Source organism: Notamacropus eugenii, chromosome 2 (assembly GCF_028372415.1).
Source record: "Notamacropus eugenii isolate mMacEug1 chromosome 2, mMacEug1.pri_v2, whole genome shotgun sequence".
NCBI lineage: Eukaryota > Metazoa > Chordata > Mammalia > Diprotodontia > Macropodidae > Notamacropus > Notamacropus eugenii.
In genome coordinates this window covers 464,532,500-464,554,658 of record NC_092873.1, presented here as the reverse complement: position 1 = coordinate 464,554,658, position 22,159 = coordinate 464,532,500, and the positions used below count along the sequence as shown (strand labels likewise).

The window sequence follows — 22,159 nt, the reverse complement described above, 5'->3', positions numbered from 1 at the left end:
CTTTATACATGTACATCTTAAGATCATGAATAGCAAGTTAGAAGAGACTTCCAGAGGTCATCTGGGCTAATTCCTTCATTTTACCTTTGAAGAAACTGAGGAATTTCCCAAAGTCATGGCTGTAGTAAATGGTAGAATTAGTACTTGAACCCAGGTCCTTCTCTTCAAATCTAGTACTCTTTCCACTGAGCCATGCCTCCTTGTGCTGTTAGAGATCATCTAGAATCCAACCTCTTCTCTTTAAGAGGAAAGGAGTCATTAAGTAAGTGGCCCCCAAGGTAGTACAGGTGAGAAGTGGCAGAGCACTTGATTCCACTGTAACAGATCTTCAACGCTGGGGTTTACAAGCTCTTGGAAAATCTGTGTATTACTTTTATATCCTTCAAAGAGCCTAGCTAGCACAATGCTGAATCCCTGGTTCAGTGCAAAGAAATGAACTAAAAGACCTCAAAAATCTATGATCCTACAGCTAAACTACACTTATGAGAAGCCTATACGTTTGAAAGTTTTCATAAAAATCTCCAGTTTTAAAACCAAAGCTTGAGGGAAAATGACATCAGTGTTACAACCAACTTTCCTCAAACATATTTATTCTGTAAAGCAAGGGAGAGCTTCTTTCACCGGGCTGCACTTAATCAAATTCTTGTGGAGAGAAAATAAGCCTCTTTCTTCAGCTAGAAATGATGTTACCTTATAAGTATAAAGAAAATGTTTGTTATACCTGTAAGATTCTGGAAAACTATTTCTTTGTGATTACCTGAGGGATGAATCACTAAGGAGAATCTGGGGAAAATCAGTCATTGAGAGCTGTAATGTCAATGTATAGTTAATGATGGGGGTGGGTGGGAGGGGAGGTAGAGTTAAAGATCTTCCCAGCCTCAAACACCTTTTGTTAATTTCTATTGAGGTACTGGGTCAGAAGGTCATGCCCTCTGGCTCTGAAAAGTGTATAAATACTCTGAGGTGAGGTTTTACTTTGGGGCTTATTCCCTGGAAGTATTCCTTTGGCCAGATGAGACTCTGGATAGCCGCTATGGAGGCCTCCCCCACATTGGTGCTTCTGCTACTATTCCCTATGGTCAGACAGTTGGAAAACCTGTCTGTTGGTCATTATTGCTCTGCTTGTATTTTCTCTGTTGGTATGTGTTTGACTAAAGTGACCGTTGAACACTCAGAAGTTATTTTCCTTTTAGAAAAGCAGATCTAAGAACCTGTACAGCAGGCCCTTCTGTGTATGCTGGGGTCTTTGCTGTTACATAATCCTGTACTGTCTGTATTAACAACACATTTTTAGAGGCGTACCATGGCTGGGGGCGAGGGAAGTAAGGGTACTGCAGGGCTAACAACTGTTCCACAAGAACAAAACTTTTAAAATGTGCAGTCAAACAATGTTAAAGTGAAATAACACTGTCCAGGCCAATTCTGTGTAAGGCATGCTTGGCATGGTACTTCATGGTTTACAAAACATTCTTTTTAACCATCCTATGAAGTAAACAATGTAGGAACTCTTAAGTTTCATTTTACAAATAGAGAAACTGAGAAACTTTTCCAATAGTCCCATAGCAAGTTAAGTAGGCCAAAGTTAGGATATGAAGCCAGATCTACTTATTCCAACTACAATGTTCTTTCTACTACATCACATTAGTGATGCTTCCTGAGACACAAACTGGAACTTAAAGTGAAATACAAACATGGGAAATTAACAAATCTTTGAGTCACAAGACCAGAAAGACCTCCAGGAAAGGTGAACAAATGAAATGGAATGTTATAGGTTAGGATGATCTGAAGCCCAGGGGAGTCAAGCCATGCCAATTCAAATTTACCTTAGACTAAGAGCTCCAAGTGTTTAACTTAGCTTTTAACTCAGGCCAAGGTATTAACTTCCAAGACAAGAACCAAAAGATGGGTCAGTGAAAGCAGATTAATAACTTCAAGATCTACAATTCAGTAGGGCTACTTTTATAGGCTTTTTAATGACTAATTTCTACTTATTTACTTAAAAACTCTTCCTGATTTCTTGCAACTTTTACTAATAAAAACTTTTTAAAAACCACAAAGGGCTATTGAGAGCTGGGTAGGGAAGAAATTGGAAACCTGTATTCCATTCTGCATTGAATACAGAAAGAGAGGAATTCAGATGGAAGTTAACAGGTGGGTCAAACTTGGAAAATATATAAAAAAGGAGTAAAGGAAAATATACTTTAGTTCCTATTTACCTGGGAGATGTAAACTGAACTAACTTGAGTATTAGTTAAGAATACAACACTAACACACATGAAAAATAATAATAATATAAGACTGTGTGCAACACTTCCTCAATGGCAACCTCAACTATTAGAGACGCACAGCAAAGAAGCCAGGAGTGAACAAAAAATGCCACCGGGCAAACAAAGCAGATACACAAATTCCATGTGCATTGAAAGGGTACAGTTCTAAACAAAACTCATACCCTCTGACCTGTACTTGAAGACTACTGACTTTTACTTTACACACAATTCCAACAAGCTTGATTGTCTGGTTCTTCAATTTAATTTGCACACTCTACAAAGCAAATTAGAAGGAACTCAGAAATACTAGAGTCAGGCATACTGAGTGAAAAACCATAAAAAGTAGATCCTCAAACTAATAGCAGTCTAGGGTCATTTAATGTACAGGCAAACAGACCTCATGTGTCCTAGAGAGTTGGCTCACCTACTCTTTCATCTGATTTCCTCTCCAGGTTTACTGCAGAATGGAATGAAAATTCCCAAATTTCTTCCTTAGTTTGCTCTCTCTGAAACAAGCACACAACCTACATTACCTCATGCTTCCCTATCTTCCATATCCTGGAGAAACCTAAACCCTGAGGCCTTTCCCCTGATTAATAAGTCCCTAGCCCAGACCACCATTTCATGGGAGAACCCAGTCATGCTTGATTCACTCTATGGAATTCACCTCACACCAGCCACCTTGCCCCTTTATGTATTGTCTTCCCCTATTGAAACGTAAGAGCTTTGGGAACAGAAATGCCTTATTCGCTTGTGTTTTTATCTCTACCACTTAAGAGTTAGCTATAATAATAAGAATCACCTACTACATGCCACGAATCAAATCTGGCCTCAGACACTTACTAATAACTGTATGACCCTGTGCAAGTCACTTCACCCTGTTGGCCTCAATTTCTTCATCTGTAAAATTAGCAGGAAAAGGAAATGGCAAACCACTCTAGTATCTTTGCCAAGAAAAATCCACACGGGGTCATGAAGAGTCAGACAGGATGGAAGTGACTGAACAACAAACAACAAAATAAAATATGCCATGCAATATGTTAAGGACTTTGGCCACTCATTGGGATGTAGCCATTGTCAACTGGAGGGAACGAGCCTCTAACCTGTGGGTGGCCAGAGCCAAACAGAGTAGGTTAGAGACAGAAGTGTCAGGGATCAAACAGAAATTTAATTTTAAAAGGAGAGAAAACTGCTTGCAAGCAAGGAGGGGATCTAGACAAATGTGCCAGAGCCTGCCCTAGTGCGATGGTGGTGGTGGTGGTGGTGGTGGGGGAACCTGATGCACTGTGGGGAGATCTCAATACTTATACCAATGACTTTGCAGTGAGCTGAAGCCTTGACAATGAGGAGTAACAGCAAAGTGACAAGTCTGATTCAAGACCAGAACACAGTACCTGTCCTGTGCTTGTCTGAGTTCAGAGAACAACAGATGCTCATCAAAGCAATACAATAATTACAGGATTTTGTCAAGAGAGTGAGTGAAAAGGATTGTTGTTATGCCTAGCTCAGGGCACAACTTAGCTCTGAAAAACAGAGCTGTCTCCTAATATCTTGACATTATTGTGTGTGTACGTTGTACATCTGATTTCTTCAAACTGACTCAGATCCTAGACAGCAGAAAATACACTTTAGTTTCTTTTTTAATCCCACTCAAAACCCATCACATTAGCCCAATGATTAGAAGAAGGTTCATCAAACTACCATCAAATAAGCAAATGTACAAAACTAAGCAATAACAAAATCCACTCCCTTCATCTTTCCATGGCACAAAAGGTATTACTAAATGCCTTCCTACTGAACAACCTTAACATCAAAGGGGGAAATAATGAACAAAGCAACAAAAAGAACAGCTCAACATTCCATGGTTGGAATTTTAAACTTCTGTCACTGTACCTATATTGGAAGGCTAAACACAATGAAAAGATGGCACAGCACTTGGTAGCGCTTTGAAATTTCATACAATTATCACGTACTTCTCCAAGTCTATAACTGCCATTTCTACTCGACTCAAGCATCAATGAGGAGAAACAAAGGATTTAAAATAACCAATTCCTAAATACCAGAAAACTTTATTATAGCTCACACTTTCTTAACTTAGAAAACTAAATATCATATATATATATATATATATATATATATACACGTGTGTGTGTGTGTGTGTGTGTGTGTGTGTGTGTGGAGAGGGGGAGAGAGAGGGAGAGAGGGAGAGAGAGAGAGAGAGAGAGAGAGAGAGAGAGAGAGAGAGAGAGAGAGAGGAGGGGAGAGAGGGAGAGACAGAGAGAGCTTGAGAGAAAAGAGCAGTGTTTTACAACGTATAAAGCACCGTTTCTTAAACAATCCAATAGTAAATGAAGAACCGGAGAAAGCAACAGTTTAGCTCAGCAGGTTTTTCCACCTTTATGACACAAAATTAACTATAGGGAAAAGAACTTTCAAGGGCACTATTCAGAAGAAGGATGAACTTTTTACACTGTATTTTCCCCCAAGAATCACAATACAATGATTAAATGTGCTTGACACTTGAGAGTAAAAATATTAGCATTCGCAAAAAAGACAACCTCTCTGTAGGCTTTGCCCTCTATAGTAATGAAGTTCATGACAACTAAGAAAGCAAAATAGCATAAAAAGTTAGCTATGTGTTTTGCACCCTTCAATCTTTCAGATATTCTTATCCAGGCAAGAGCATCCAGATCTGCAATTAAGAGGATTCAATTCAAATCCTATCAAGACCTCGGCTAAATCATTCAATCGGACCTCTGTGCTTCACTTTCTTCAACTGTAAAATACAGGGATTTTTACTTTCAAAGCATCTTGTAATACAAAATCTACAATGCTCTTCTCACCCGAAAATAGAGATTACATGCTAGAACTGTGATTTTTTTTCCCTCCCTGACGAATAACTTTCTACCAATGCAGGTCAGCACACAGAGTGCTAAGAGGATAAGTGACTTTTCTAAGGGGTTATAGGCTATTACATGTCAGAGGTAGGGCAATCAAGTTCTTCCTGGCCTCCTCTCTATCCACTACACTAAGATGCCTCTCCAACATATACTTCCTAATTAAGCTGTTACTGAAAAATTACAATCTTATTCTCTTTCTACCATTCGTTAAAGGCTTTAGTCAACTCAAAAAATGCTTTTTTTCGCCTTCCAACAAAACAAAACAAAAAAATCCCAACAATGGATAATCAGAGAAGACGCCAACTAATGGAAAAACAAATTTGAGACACTTAAAAGATCAATCCAGGTGATGACTTAGCAGAAAAAGCATCTGAAATAGACTGGATTAACTACAGGAGTTTTTAAGACAGCTCATTTCCTTCAAGGAGCGTGGGAAAACACCCGCTGCTACTGGAAAGCCGTGCAAAGTTTGGTTTGGCTGGTTTCGCTCGGTTTTCTTTCCAACACCATTACTGAGCATGGAAGGTTGTTTCTCTTCCATAGTATTACTCAATACACTTTAAAAAATCTCCCCCAGCATTCAGTTTGCTCCGCATTCCCTCTGCCCACGGCTCCCCACCCCCCGGCTGTCTGCCCACCCTCCCCACGCCTCCCTCCCAACAGGCTTCGACACTTCTCGGCCGTCCGTGGGCTCCCCCAGACTGAAGGCTCCGTCCTGGAGACAATGGGAGTTTACTCAAGTGGAGTCCATCTGGGGGCTGGGCCGGGGACTCCACAGGTGGAGGAAATCACTCCCCCGGCGCAGGTCCGTCCATTCTCCGTGGTCAGTGGTCAGAGAGGCGGCCCCCAGCCCCGGAGCTTCAGTGAATGGCCCCGAGCCCCCCTCGCGGCCCGCGGCTGACACAGGCCTCTCCTTTGACGCATGCAATGGCTCTCACTCCGGGACGTGGGTAACCCACGCATGACCGTCCTCCCCTCTCCGAACACGCAGTGCACCCCCACCCCGTCACCGTCCGGGGCTGACAGATCGGCCAGACCCCGGTCTCAGGGGGCTCCAGGCCGCAGGGGTGCTCGACCCTGAGGAAAGGTCCCCGGGGCTGCTCCGGAACAGGCCGGCGCGCTCCGTGCGTCCGTGCCCGAGTGGGAGCGCGCGCGGCGGGGCCGGGCTTCCTTCCCCAGACCGCCTTACTCACCCTTTCACCACAAAGAAGGGGTCCTCCATGGACATGGCGTCCCGGCGGCCGCCCCGCCGCAGCCCGTCCGCACGCACCGGGCTCCTCCTCCCCGCGCTTCCGCCGCTCCCTGAGGTTCACGGGGCTTGAAAAGTCGGCGGGCCAGCGAGGGGAACGCGCGCGGTGCCGCCGGCGCGACAGTCTCGCAGGAGCGGCCTGCCGCTAGCAGCAACGCAAAGGAGGCGGCCGCAGGCTCCAGACTCGATCACCGTCCGCCTCCCCGCCCGGACCCTCCCGGGCCGGCTCCCCCCCAAGCCTCCGCCCCTAGTGGCCCCGCCCCCTCGGCCCCGACCAATCACAAGCACACTTACTGAAGCACCACTTCCGCACTCCGCTCTCACGTGACATGGCCAGGGCCCGCCCCCTCCTCCAGTAGAAGCTGTGGGTTTTCGGTCACGTGACGAGAGTTGGGGCCGCCAGGAGCCTCGGGAGTTGGAGGCGGGGCTGCTTTCCCGTGTCACGTGGCCGGGGAGGCTCATTTCTAGAGGAGGGACGGGTCTCCAATGATACTCTTTTCATACCTCCCCGGGGGGGAGGGACCTTTTTCACCCGGTTTACGAAGTGGTTTGAGTTTCCCGCTCTACGTTTTCTGTTGCTAGACCGTGCCTCCCTTCTTTTTACTTCCATCTTGACAATCGAAAGATTGTTCCTTTATTTTCGTCACATCTGACCCTTGGGGCCCCTTTGGGGTTTTCTTGGCCAAGATCCTGGAGCGGTTCGCCTTTGCCTTCTCCGGCCCGTTGGACAGACGAGGAAACTGAGGCCCACAGCGTGAAGCGAGGCGCCGGGGGTCACCAGCTGGGAAGTGCCCGGGGAGGGCCGAGCCTGTCCGGGGCTTCACCCCCCAGAGGCCTGCATGGTTCCTGTGCTCTAGTCTGGCCAAGTTTCTTTTCTTTACGGTGTTGTGCTCCTATAAGCTGGTTCTTCTAGACTCAGAAATGAAGGGGATCCACTAATCTGGATTCACTGAGGACCACGACTGCCGTAGTGCATAATGTAATGTCCACGCTTTGTTGTATTTTCGCTTATTTTGTTACGCACTTCCCAATTACACTGTAATATTATTTAGGGAGGGCTGTTGGAGACCTGTCATCCGGACAATCAACAAACAATACATTAAACCCTCATTTATAGCTTGCCTATTTCCTTTCCGGCCTCAGGAGCTGACTCCAACACATCTCTGCCCTGCCAGGCCCTCCAGGAGCTTATGTTCACATAGTAGAAGACATCGTTAGAAAGGAGGAGGAGGAAAACAGAATAAAGTATCTGTTCAGCAGCCTTGTAGAGAAAGGATAACTGGGCATCCTCTGGCCATCCAATTTACCTTCCTTTGGAGAGGAGAAGGAAGGGGAGGGGAGACAAGTACCAGAAGTTACAGCCTGGCTTGAGCATCCTCCTAAAAATGTAAGTTCTACAAATAGCTAGCAAAGCTAGTGGCCTGAGGGATAAGAAGTACTTCCGTAAAGTCCAGGGGTGAAATGAGATTTCTGAGGCATTTGCACAGAAAGCCAGGAAGAAACCAGGAGTGCAGTCATTCCCCTAGTTGATGGGCATCCCCTTAGTTAAAAAGTGGTGCTATTGATATTTCTGTATATGTGCCTGTCCTTTCTGTTTCCCTTTGAAATATTGCCCTAGTCATGGTACCACTGGATCAAAGGGTAGGTATAATCTAGTGACTTTTGGGACACAGTTCCTAACTGCTTTCCAGGACATCTGGATCAATTTCAGAATGCCACTAACTAGGGCATTAGATGCCTATCTTCCTACATTCCCTCCAATAACTGCCATTTCCCTTTTTTAAAAAAAATTTGCCACCCTTTCCAATCAAATGAATGTAAAATAGAAGTTTAGAAGGGTTTTTTAATCAGTATTTTTTATTATTAGTAATTTCAATTATTTTTTCATGTAATCAGTGATAGCTTGAAATCCTTCCTTTGAGAACTGCCCTTTGGTACCCTTTGTCCATTTATCTACTGGAGAATGAGAAATTCTGATATATTAGTTCTCTATATATCTTGGATTAGTAAATTTTTTTTCAGAAAAACTTGCTGTAAATATTTCTTCCTAGTTAACTGTTTCCCTTCTGATTTCAGCTAAATTAATTTTTGTTTACACAAAAGTTTTAAAATTTTATTTAATTGGGGGGCAGAGCCAAGATGGCAGAGTAGAAGGACAGAACTGTAAAAGCTGTCCCCCATAGCCCATAAAATACCTGTAAAAAATGACTCTAAACAAATTCAAGAGCAGCAGAAGCCACAAAATGACAGAGTGAAAGAGATTTCCAGCCCAAGACAGCCTGGAAGACAGACAGGAAAGGTCTACCACACTGGGCATGGAGCACAGCCCAGCCTCGGCCATGGAGCAGCAGGGACAGGACTAGAACAGTCTTCAGGGGGTGGAATCCCTGGCAGCAGCTGCTGTTCCCAGATTGTTCAACCCACAAACACTAAAGACAGCTTCAAAGGTCAGTGAGAAAACTCTTTCACCTGGGTGAGAGGGGAATGGGGGGGGGGTGTCTGGCCTCACTGGCAGCAGCAACTGCAGTGGCAGCAACTATTTTTGGAGCCCTTGGCCTAAAGCCCCTGGGGGAATTGAGCAGCTGATCTGGATCTCAGTCCTGAGTGGCTCTCCTGGGCTGAGGAAGAGTGCTGGCGTGGTGGAGCTGGAGGCAGTTGTGGAGAAGGAATTGTACTCCCAGATTCTGGGCAGAACAGAGTGCTTGTGGTTGCTCACAGATAAGAGCACAGGCTAGGAGAGGAGGAACTTCCACTTTGGAGGAACTGAGAACTTACAGGTCCCCAGAGTATACCCTCCTCTTGACAACAGTCTCAAAAGTCAAGTAATTGACTGGGAAAATGCCCCCCAAAATAAGACTATAGAAAGCTACTTTCTGGATGAAGAGGTATTTTCTTCCATCCTTTCAGATGAGGAAGAACAATGCATACCATCAGAGGACCTAAAAGTCAAGGTTCCTGCATTCACAACCTCCAAAATAAATATGCAGTGGTCTTAGGCCATGGAAGAACTCAAAAAGGATTTTGAAAATCAAATAAGAGAGGTGGAGGAAAAATTGGGAAGAGAAATGAGAGTGATGCAAGAAAATCATGAAAAGCGAGTCAATAGCTTGCCAAAGGAGACTCAAAAAAATGCTGAAGAAAATTACACCTATCTCAATTGGCAAAAGAGGTCCAAAAAGCCAATGAGGAGAAGAATGCTTTAATTTCATTTAATCAAAATTATCTAGTTTATCTACTGTGGTTCTCTCTATCCCTGGTTTGGTCAAGAGCTCCTTCACATCTATAATTTTGAAAGGTATCTCTAACACTGCTCCTCTAATTTGCTTATGGTGTGACTTTTTTTATTTCAACCATGTATTTATTTAGAGCTTACTAGGGTACATAGTGTAAGATAATATTCCAACAGTAATTTTAGAGACAAAGTCCACCAACTGTGGGAAACCTTTGGCCTTGAGGTCCCATGAGGTCCTCTAGGTCCTCAAGTATGACCCTTTAACTGAATCCAAGTTTCATAGACCAAATCCCCTTAATAAAAGAATTTGTTCTGTAAAACTTTGACTCAATCAAAAGGTCCTAGAGGTTATAAGGTTAAGGAACTTTGAAGATCTTCCCTGCCCTTTAATAGGTCCATATGACTGGCATTGAACTTTGACCCAGTCACAGCTTGAGTCACATGGAGTCTATGGTGGGAGGATCTTGCTTAATGGGTGGATTGGGAAAAGTCAGTGAGGTGTAGCTGAGAGAGAGGCAGTAGGCAGAGCAGAGCAGAGCAGCTAGCTTGGGTGAGAAAGGGGCATTTGTCTACAGGAGTTTGTTTGTGGGGAGGCCCAACAGAGGAAAGATTTGGTGATGGCTGTCCTTCCTCTATTGGTAAAGTGTACAAATTTCCTTGTTACTATGGTGGAAATGACATTCTGGTATCTGAACAAATATTTTGGTTTCCTCTTTGAGAAAGAGAGTTTATATTTTGTGAATTTACCCTGGAAATAAGCCTGCATATCTCTATATAGTGGTTGCTGTGGGTATGGCATTGATGATACAGAGGCCTACATAGGGCCTCGAGGTGTTCCCCACCCCTGGTCTAGACCTAATTTCTGCCAGATTGCTTTCCAGTTTTCCTGGGAGTTTTATCAAATAATGAGCCCTTGCCCTTTTATTTGTGTCTTTGGGTTTAGCAAACTGTCTTCATTTCTTTTTGTATCTTGTGTGAGATCTGATACTGCTAGGCCTCCTTCTCTCTCCCTGCCTTTTTTTCCATTATTTTCCTTGAGATTCTTGGTTCTTTGTTTATTCAGATGAAAATCATTAGTTTTCTAGTAAATATTTTGGTAGTTTGACCAATATAACACTGCAGATGCAAATTGATTTAGTCAGTATTGTCATTTTTATGATATTGGCATGGCCCAACCATGAACAATGAATCTTTCTCCAGTTATTTAGGAGACATGATTTGTATGCCTTGGGTGCTAATGTATTAGAGTATATTTTAAGCAACTAAGTTTTACGTAGAGTAATGCAACAGTTGGGGGTATTAATGTTGGCCAATGGATGCCTTCTGTGCGGGGACCCTTTTACATTGCCTACAGCAGTGTCGTGTCCTCCTGTGCTTTGGTAAGGAATTAGTTCAGCAAGAGGAACTAGTAAATTCAAAGGAATCCTTGAAACTTGTCAACCAGGTTTTTTGTGCCAGAATGCAGTTAATACTTTTCACAGTTGTTAATCCTGTAAACATTCATCCAAGAAATATTTATTAAGCCCCATGCTAGGCACTGGGATATAAAGATTTAAAAAAAAAATCACTCTCCTGTCCCTCAAGTAGCTTATAACCTACTAGAATTAGAACATTCATTATGATGGCTTTTTGAAAATTTTTTTTCAAGAATAATTATTCCTAGATGACAATAATAAGGTCAGTTTGATGGTGTTGCTCTCTTTGGGGAACCTGTGAATAATTCTGCCCCAAGTCTTACCTTTCTTTTGTTTACATTAGCTTGGGGCGGGAGGCCTTACTGACTAGAAGTGTTTGTTTGGCCAGAAGAGTATTCTAGGAAGCTGCTAAGGAGTGCCCCGCCCCCTTTGAAAAACTCAGATATTCCCTCTCTGGTAAAGAGATATGTATGTTAACGGTCAGACATTTTGGGAGCATGTCTGTTGACTTTTGATTTCTCTGTACTTTCTTTGAGGTTCAGGGTGCTGATACCCCTGAACTAGGTGAATGATATGTGTGCTTGGTTAAAGGATTGATACATTTGACTGATTAAAGTGATTATTAACCCTTCAAAAATAATTTACATTAGCTTCCAGGGTATCAGAGGTTCCTTTTGGAATCAGTTAGGAGACTTTGTCCTTAGAGTTTTCAGTTCTCATCACTTTTTATGTTTTTCCTGACACAACTTGAGTTGTGGGAAATGATATAAAGAATTTTCACATATGATTAAACTTTATCCCTTCTTATTAAAATTAGGACACAGCATTTCTCCAAAAATATACAACGATATCATGGAACAGTTGATTTTATCCAAGCACTCCTTCTCAGACTATCTTCTGGTCAAAATACAAATTATTTTTGGCAGAAATTCAGAACCTAGGATCTAAGATACACCAGATATCTGAAAATGGTTCCAGTGAAATGGAGAAATATAGGAATGGAACACTGAACTGTTGGACATAGTTGATGTTTTCAGGCAGTTTATCCATTTGGGAATTCACTACGCACGCATGCGCGCACACACACACGGTGTCCTAAGATGCACATTTTTAAAGATGCACTAAGACTTATGGGACATCCTGTGAAAGTATATACAGGATACATACAAAGTACTTAGGGAGAGAGAGCAGTAGCAATTGGGGGAATGAGTGAAGTTAACAAGCATTTATTAAGCACTTACTTATGTTCTAGGTACTGTGTTAATCATTATAGATACAAAAAAAAGCCATAATCACAAGATTCTGTTTGTAAGGTGCTTACATTCTAATGGGAAATGGATGACAGCATAAAAATATCTATCCATCCAACTATCTCTCCATTTATCTATCTAACATGCATGCATGCAGAGTAAATGGAAGACAGTGTGAGTGGGTGGGAGGGGAGGAGGATATCAGAAAAGGTCTCCCACAGCAGGCAGTTTCAAGAAAAGCTTTATGTGGATGGTCTTTCTGAACTACGTTTCAAAGGAAGAGAGGGATTTTTTGGGATGTAAAGAGACAATGACTTCCATGAATGAGGGATGGTTAGTCAAAAGTCATAGTGACAGAAGCTGGAGTTTAGTATGAGGAAAAGAGAGAAGACCAATTTGGCTGAATTGTAAAGTGCTATAGTATATATGAAGGGGATGTAATGTGTGAGGCCAAAAAGATGGGCTGGGCCCAGTCTTCTGAAGGACTTACAAAGCCAAACTGAGGAATTTATATGTGATCCTAGAGATAAAAGGGAGCACTAGATTCACTGAGTGAGGGCACAGAAATACGGTGAGGTCTGCCTCATGGTCTGCAGGGTGAATTAGACTAAGGAGAGATTTGAGGCAAGCAGACCAAGGAGGAAGCCATTGTAATAACTGAGGCAAGAGATAGTGATGGCCTGAACACATGAGTGAGGCAAGGGATGTGTGGCAGCATGGTTTAGACATGGCCAAGAAATATCCTAATAAACATTTAAACTCAGTAAGTCTAAGACAGAACTCTTTCTATTTCTTCCCAAATCCCTCTCTCCTTGGAACCCCTATTTCTGTTCAGGGCCTTACCCTTCTCGTCAATCAGATCTACAACCTTGGTGTGTCATGGAGCTATCCTTGACTCTTTCTTCTTCCTCTCATTCCCCATATCCAATCATTCACTAAGTCTTATTCATCACATCTTCTTAGTAAATTCTAATCCCACACCATTTTCTCCATTCATATAGTTACTATGCTTGTTCAGAAGGGGCAGCTAGGCGGTGCAGTGGATAGAGCACCCAGTGCAGGAGTCAGGAGGACCTGAGTTCAAATCTCACCTTAGGCACTTGACACTCACTAGCTGTGTGATCTTGGGCAAGTCACTTAACCCAACTGCCTCACCCTGGGTCATCTCCAGTCATCCTGATGAATATCTGGTCACTGGATTCAGATGGCTCTGGAGAAGAAGTGAGGCTGGTGACCTGCACAGCCCTCCCTCACTCAAAACAAAGTCAAATGCAAGTCATGTCGTTATTTCTCTGATGACATGGTCTTCTTTGGCAGTGAAGGACGAACACACACACATTCATCAGTCTTCCATCTAGACGGTTGTTGTAGCCTCCTAATTGATCTCTCTGCTTCCAGTGTCTCCTTTTTCCAATTCATTCTCCATATGACTACCAAATTAATATTCCTGACTATAATGGCAAATTCATAGCTCCTCAAAGTATATGATTTTATTGCCTTAACTCATCAATTTTATCATTGCCTTCTGTCGTCTCACACCACAACCACTACTTTTTGTATTTACTTCCTTAGGTCCTCATCACGTCTGGCCTAGATGACTGCAATAACCCCTTAACTGGTCTCTCTAAATCTAGCCTCTTTCTTCTTAAATCTTCCTCCACACAGAAGCCAAATTGATGTTTCCTAAAATAGGTCTAACTGCATCACTCCCCTGCTCACAAAAAAAAATGGCTCTTTATCAACTCTGCGATAAGCTACAAACTACTCAGGTGATTATTTACACCCTTTCCCATCTGACTCTACCCAGTCTTTTCAAGCTGATTATACTGTTACTGCTATCTCACACATTATTCATTCCAGTCAAATTCCTGCCTATTCCTCCCATGCAGCAGTCTATACTAGCCCTCTCTAGGATGTCCCAGTCCCTAGAATCCTCTCCTCTCTCTCTTAGAACTCCTGGCTTTAAGGTTCACTTCAAGTACCACCTCTTAGAAGATTGCTTTCCAAATTCTCCTCAGTCCTTAGTGTTCCCTCCTAGAATTACTTGGCATTGGCAGGTAGGAGGCATAATAGGTAGAGCACTGAGCCTGGAATCAGAAACACCTGAGTTCAAACCCTGCCTCAAACACTTACCAGCTACGTGGCCCTGGGCAAGTCATTTAACCAATGTAGATTCCTCCTCTGTAAAATGACGATTGTGATAGTACCTCCCTCCCAGAGTTATTGTAGGATAAAATGAGATAATATTTGTACAGTGCTCAGAAACAGCTATTATTCTTACATATTTTATATTTGCTTATCTATGTTAATGTTGTTTTCTACTAGTTGTTGAGTTGTGGGAAATGATATAAAGAATTTTCACATATGATTAAACTTTATCCTTTCTTATTAAAATTAGGACACAGCATTTCTCCAAAAATATACAACAATATCATGGAACAGTTGATTCTAACTAAAAGTACCAACTTTTTCTTTTTTGTTTGTTTTCTCAGCACCTAATAATGCCTGGCACATGGTAGTCACTTAATAAAGCTTAATAAATATTTGTTGAACTAAATTGAATTGTACTTCCCCTAAACCTCCAGTAGTCTGTCCCCAAATTCTGAATTCTGTTATCATTTCCAGTACAAGGTAACACTACCTTGTCTGTTTTGGGGATTGTCCTGTAGGCCAGTGGCCATTTGTCATTTAGTATACGTCTCCCTTCTTCTCTGCCAACTAGTATGTGGATAAACATTGTGGGAGCTCCTTTAATATCTATCACCCTGAGTCAAACTTCCCTAGGAAGGGCAGCCTGCTGCCAAGGAATACACAACTCCTTCTTATACAATGCCCATATTGATAGCTTTTGAATGACCTGCCTTTCTTCAGTCTTGCCAGAACCAAGTGGAAATTCCAGAAAAATGCTGTATAGCTATCCCTCCCACCCAACTTCCCCAACCAGCCTCTACTAGTTGAGATTTAGTTATCACTACTATTGGTAGGTAATTTGATCAACTGTATTGAAATGGTCCAATAGACTCTTCCTCATCCAAGTTTACATTAAACTGATAACTCAAAATGAGACATTCCCTTGCCTTTTATACTCCAATAAGTAGTCTGTGCCCCTCCTATCAGTCCCAGGAATCCCATAAGTTGGACTGGCGACAGGACTAACCACTGGTTGGCTGTTGGAGCCAGTTCATAATTGTTAAATTTTCATTGTGAGCATTCACACCTCAGAAATCAGCAAACTATAAATCAGGCCTGGATTTATTGTTTTGTTGATTGTCTAGACTTAAGAAAATGATGGAGAAAATGTTAATAATGCAGATCAACCTTAGTACCTCCTCTCTATCCTCACCTCATCTGCTTATTAAACATTTTCTAGCACACTCCTGGGACACACCTAACAAATCTAATTTCTTCTCCACACAATTGTTTAGTAAGTGTTTGGGTGTTTTATGTCTTTGCCCATGCAGATTATGTATATCCACAAGGATCTGTTCAGATGTAGCTGGCAAGCAGGCAGGCAAGAAGGCATCTGTCTATTGTCTCTTACCTCCACCCTTCTGTGAGGAAGACTTTGATTCCTGCCAGGAGAGGAAGCTGGGGGTTGGGGCGAGAGTCTGACCACTCTGCTCTCCTCACAGAGAGATGGTTCTAGGCTAGAATCATATCTGTTTTTTCCTTTAAATATTATTAGTGTAAGGCAAGGATAGGGAACCTGTGATTTCGAGGCCACTTTGTTTGGATTCAGTCAAAGGGCCTCACTTGAGGATCAATGTGGCCTGGGGTCACAGGCTCCCCACCCCTGGCCTAGGAGAAGTAGTTTAGATTGAAACTAAAGCCCTGATCACTATTCCTTACTGGGGATGGAGTATCCCAAGTTCTATACCTGAGATTTGATGTCCTTTCCACCAGACAGCAGTACCACAATCAACACACATAGTAAATAGCAAAGAAAGACATTTATCCCAGCTTTTAGCAAACAGAAATAAGAGAAAGTGTACATAGGGGAATATACATCAGACGAGACAGAGTAAAGGGGCTTTCCCCATTGAGAGTGAGGTAATTCAGCTCAGCCAAGAGATAGTTCCAGTTCTCGTCAAGGGGAAATTTCCCCAAAGTCTCTAGTGTACCAATCTGGGAACAGGGACATGATTGAAGCTTTATATCAGTTTCTTCCCAGAGTCTTTCTCCCTTCACAAGCCTGAAGAGAGCATGGAATTTTATATCTTCTCTCTGAGGACTCTGGAAGCTAGAACAAGAGAAAATATTTCTTCTTTCTTGGGTCTCAACTCCTCTACTCACTTCACATTGCGTAATCAGTCTGTACCAGTGTGAAGAGTCCCACACAATTGGCCCTTTGAGCCAAGGGTTGTAATAATACTTAAAATACTTCAGTCTTTCCTTCTCAAAATTAAACATGCCCACTTCCTTCAAATGATTCTCATCTGCTAGAGACGTATGGCCTTTCACCCTCCACCCTCTTCTGGATTCTCTTCAGTTTATTAATATCTTTAAACTATGGTCACCAGGACTGAAGGCAGTATTCCAGATGAGATAGGATGAAAAGTCAGAGTGTTCCTGGAAACTGTGACTGATCACAAAGACCCAGCATGGCCCCGTCAAGTGGGGGACATGCCAGACTAACTTTATTCTTTTTCTGCCAAGGTCATTAAACTCTTAGAGCAGAGGAATCACGAAGCTCTTCCAATGTGCCAGGTACTATGCAAAGCACTATAGATACAAAGACCAAGACTTAACAGTCCCTGTCCTCATGGATTCTGCTTCAGGGAAATTACACATTTGTGAATCAATACAAGATAAATATGAAGTGACTGGGAGATAGTCCTAACCACTGGGAGAATCAGTAAAGGAAGGGGATGGCATTTGAGCTAAAACTGGAAGGGAGTTAAGGTTAACAGGAAGTAAGGAAGGAGAGCATTCTAGGCAGAGGGGAGCAAATAGGCATAAAGAAAGGAGAGGTAATATGGTATAAGAGGAGGTATAAGTAGAACAGTGTGCCTGGAATGTAAAGTGCATAAGGGATCTTATGGCCTAGTCTCTAGTCTTGCGCTTCTGCACAGTTGGTTGGGCTGTTCTTTAAAAAACAGATAGTGCAGATCTATGGAGAATGGAAGAATTTATGACCAGACAAGAAATAGAGAACATTATGAAATGCAAAATACATTTGATTATATTAAATTAAAAAGAAGCCAATGCAACCAAGATTAGAAGGAAAGCAGAAAGCTGGAAATTTTTATAGCCATTGTCCCTAAAATATATAAAGAATTGAGTCAAATTTATAAGAATACAAGTCATTCCCCAATTGATAAATGGTTAAAGGATATGAACAGGCAGTTTTCAGATGAAGAAATTAAAGCTATTGATAGTCATATGAAAAAATGCTCTAATTCACTATGGATTAGAGAAATGCAAATTAAAACGACTTGGAAATATCACCTCACACCTATCTGATTGGCTAATGTGACAAAAAAAGAAAAATGATAAATGTTGGAGAAGGTATGAGAAAATTGGAACACTAATGAATTGTTGGTGGAGTTGTGAACTGATCCAACCATTCTGGAGAACAATTTGGAACTATGCCCAAAGGGCTATAAAACTCTGCTGAAGCAAATTCAGCAATACCATTACTAGGTCTATATCCTAAAGAGATAGTAAAAAAGTGAAAAGGACCCACATGTGCAAAACTATTTATTTCAACTCTTTTTGTGGTGGCAAAGAAATGGAAATTGAGAGGATACCCATCAATTCTGAGCCTTCTTTGTAGGATTCATATAGTTCAGATCACAGAGAGGACATTAGACCTGTGAATTCATTGGTATAGGGACCTGCCAAGGGAGGGAACAGCTCCTGTCAATGCCAGTTGTCACCTTCTTGAAGAGATTAAGTGCCTTGCCTAGGGTCACAAAACCAACATGCATTACATCTGGGACTTGAATCTGGACCTTCTCCTTACCAGCAGAATGTGATCCATTCTTCCTCAAATTTTCCTAAAGGGCTTCTTCTGGATCTCTCTATGTGTTCTCATAACTTATGCCCATGCTGTACCCTCCCAAGGGCATCACAAGCCCCTGGAGGGCGAGGGTGGTTTTGTTTTTATATTTGTATTCGTAATTCCTACTTTAGTGGCTTTCCTCTGTGGTCAAGGAGGGGTGTTGATCCAAAAATGCACTGAAGAGCCTGAAATACTCAGTGCTATGAACATGACCACCGGAGTGGAGCTGTCTGCTTTAATGACATCAAAAGGGGTTTCATCAACTCTACACAGGCAGGACAGAACTAAAAATAAAAGTTTGTGCTTCCTAGAAAGTTGTCTCCCGAAGCAGCCAGTTCCACTTTGGGACATCTCTAATCCTACATACTAAATACCTACTACAAGTTAAATGTCTCTAATTATAGATAGCAATGGACTTTCATGGAATTCTGGGCTTCTGCACTCCCAGGATAGGGGTGTGAATGAAAGCATTGACGCTAGAACTATTTTTCCCTCTGAAATATTAAGTAAGACATTACATATGTTTCAAAGAACTAAACATGCATTATAGTTCTTTTTGTCCACATGAAAGTAGACTTAAAACTTCTCTTTGGCTCCAAAATTTCTGCAAACTTCTTTTTATGCCAAGGAGCATTTCATTCCCTCAGAAACCCAGGAGCATTTATGGGTTCTGTCAGCATATCTCAGACCCACAAGTAATCCATAGCTCAAATAGTTTGAAAAGCACAGATATGGAGATAGAAATCTTGGTGAATAGCTGTGACAACGGACACGTCAAATTTACAAAGTACTTTCTGGATGTCAGCTGTACTAAGCTAGTAGCACACATATTCTTAGCACCGTTTTTTCAGATAAGGAAATGAAGTCGAAAGGTCAAGTGATTTGTTCACAGTAACAGGCCTTGAACTCAAATTCAAACCCAAGCTTTTTGACTCCAAGGACAACACTTTAATCTTTTTCTCGATGCAAATGTTGCATATATAGAACAGATGTGCATGTATACCTAAAAACAATAAAAAATATAAAGAGAAATTCCAGTTTAACTTTTAGTCTGCCTCAGTTGTTCTTAGAGTATATAGTCCAGAGCTCCCTGGGGATCACCAAGACCCTTTCAGATGGTCCTCAAAGTCAAAACAATTTGCATAATAATTCTAAGATTTTCATTTTTAATATGATGAATATTTATAGATATGACTCAATAATTTTTACATATAAAGGGGCCTGATAATAAAAAGTTTGAGAAACACTGATCTGCTTTGTCTTTATACCCCTAATAATAAGGTAAAACAGAGGTTTAAGGTCATTCCTTAGGACATATATTATGCATGAATACAAAAGATAAATAATTGATGCATTATTGGATTCAGCCAATTCCTAGTGTCATACATACATTCTATCTTTGTAATGGGAGGAGAAGCAGTCAAAATATGCAGTTTCTTTGGTGTATGGAACTCCTAGCAAAACTTCCTAATACATCCTTGGACAATTGCCAGGGGCCCTCAGTTGTTAAGCAATTTCTCTATGAGTACAGTCATAAACTTACAGAAATCACCAGATAATTCTCTTTTTCCCAAGAACAGAGAGAACAAATCTAAATTAAAAGAAGAAAAGGCCTAATTCTTCTCAATCACAAGCAATCTAGATCAATGAATGCATTTAAGATGAAGATGGTTGAAAACCTCCTCTTCCTTGTGTACTACTTACCTGTTACCAAGCCTTGCTCAGAATCTCCCTGGGACTTGGCATCATTGTAAGAATGCTAATGTTTTATCTCACCATGAGGAGATCAGATTGCTTGTTCCAGCAACCTGGCCATAGGTCGGCTTAAGGTTAAGGTTCATGTGCTCCCTGTTTCCCAAGGGGAAGAAGTTAGAGATGTCATCATCTCCATAGCTTCAGGAACTGGACAGTAATGTCCTGAGGGAGCCATGTTTTGCCTTCCTCTGTCTTCTCCTGTTCCACCTCTTGACCTCATGGGAGAATACAGTATGCTGCTAATGACACTTACAAATTAGATTAAAAGAATCTGATAAAAAATTAAGAGTTCCTAGTTCTATATTAACATAAAACCTGTCTATGAGTCTATTGGTTATTATTTTGTGAATCAATCATATAAAAATATTTTTTAAAATCATAAAAAATAAGCTTCTGCTTAAGCTGCCGTTGAGGGGCTGCTTGCTTCTGTTTGTATTCCAGAACTACCTCCAGACTGTCCACTGCTTTGGCCTATTTATCATCCTAGCTAGGGTGGCCCTTCATTGAGAGGAGGAGCTCCAAAGGGATCTTTAACATTTCAGTGCTCATCATGATATTATAATGATAGAAACAAATATTTCAGATCTTTAAATACACCATCCTAATTACTAATAGGAGCAGTAAGGTATGGTAGAGAGATAGACTTCAGGGCTCTGTGCCTCAGGGGAAGTCCCTTCCCCTCCCAGAGCCCAAAGAAGCTTTGAGTATAGGCTCACCTGTATTGGTAGAGGAAGTTCTGGGATTGGAGGTGGAAGAGAGAAGTAAGAAAAGAATTAAAGGAATGTTTACAGTATTCTCCCTCCCCTCATATTAGGACTTTGAAGTGAATTGAAGGTGAAAGTGAAATTTGGGGACTTTTGGTTTTCTTACCCTGCTGTATTGAGAGACCCCTAGAACAGAAGGCAACCCACTTTTGGAAGAAGCTGCATGGTTGTGGAAAGAGCAGCGGACTTGGGCATTGGTTCGCCTTCTGGCTCCTATACTTAGTATCTGTGGGATCTTGGCCAAGGCACATCACTTCTCTTAGCCTCAATTTCTTCATCTGGAAAATGGGGATAAAAGGTACCTCTTACTAACCAAAGAAAGAGCCTTATAGCACTTGAATTGCTCTAGAATTCTGAATCTGGTCCCACTCAGGAAGTGCCACTAGGTTTTTAGAACTAGGGTCTCTTCTTGAATGTAGAATGGAGGACTAGCAAGTATACACAGTATGGTTATAGCATACACTGCTATAATTCCTATTTAGAGAAGAGACTGGAGAGTTTCTAGAAAGTCACAAATACATGTAACAAAAGGACCCTGCTCCCCAATTTGGAGGATACACAGACATTCAGGTTTGATGAGTGTGTGACAAAGAGAGACTGGTGATCAGCTATACAGCTTGCACTGGTTTATTCAGACAACTCTAATAGGCCAAAGCTAGACTTGGATCTTTCCTGCCTAGCTTCAGTAGACTGCTGAGGAGGAGAATGATGCAAATGTCCCCAAATGGAGAAATGAGTCTTGCCCCTCCTCTATCCCCACTCCCCCCACACCCAGAGGGCTGCCTCAAGTGACACAGAAACATGGTGCTTCTGTTTCTTCAACAGTTTCTAAGTAAAAGAGTATTGGAGAGGGCTATGAGCAAAGAGCTCTTGAAAAGTAGGTTAAGGGCTCTTCAAAAGTGGGCTGCCAGGTCTTCATCTGGTCATTCCAAGTTCATGAGTTCCATGTTCTTTTCTCCGATAATTATTAATCAGGCCTCTCCAAGTCTGTCCAGGGCCAAGGAAACTGAAACATCATTGTCATATGGACATCTTAATGTTTGTCTAGAGAATTGCCCCAATGGCTGGGTGGTTGAGGCTGCTGGGGTAGGGAGTGGGAGTGGTTGAATGAAGCCTAGGAAGTCAGTAGCCAAAAAAAAAAAGGGAAGGCTTCTAAACAGTGCTGACGCATCTGAAGCCCCACATGCTGCTTCAGCACCCCATTCACCAAAAGAAAACAAGTCAACCAACAATTGTTGTTCTCTGGGTGGGACAGTAGGTCTGCCTCTTCTGTCAGAAAATGCCAATAGGAATGCATATGAGACCCAGCCAGGCAGTCTAAGC

The 22,159-nt window shown here is 42.0% G+C and overlaps 2 protein-coding genes across 2 annotated transcripts in view; one reads left to right on the top strand and one right to left on the bottom strand.

Moving 5' to 3' along the window:
* STX6 (syntaxin 6) overlaps positions 1-6,704 on the bottom strand; it is a 52,038-nt gene extending 45,334 nt beyond the window's left edge. Inside the window, exon 1 of the mRNA XM_072648483.1 lies at positions 6,361-6,704. Coding sequence (XP_072504584.1) covers positions 6,361-6,395 — 35 coding nt within the window. The 5' untranslated portion in view covers positions 6,396-6,704. The remainder of the gene's footprint in view (positions 1-6,360) is intronic.
* A 172-nt stretch (positions 6,705-6,876) lies between these two features.
* The window catches only part of LOC140529667 (major histocompatibility complex class I-related gene protein), a 57,802-nt gene continuing 42,519 nt past the window's right edge, over positions 6,877-22,159 (top strand). Inside the window, exon 1 of the mRNA XM_072648482.1 lies at positions 6,877-7,803. The gene's annotated coding sequence lies outside the window, so the exon portion shown is untranslated. The remainder of the gene's footprint in view (positions 7,804-22,159) is intronic.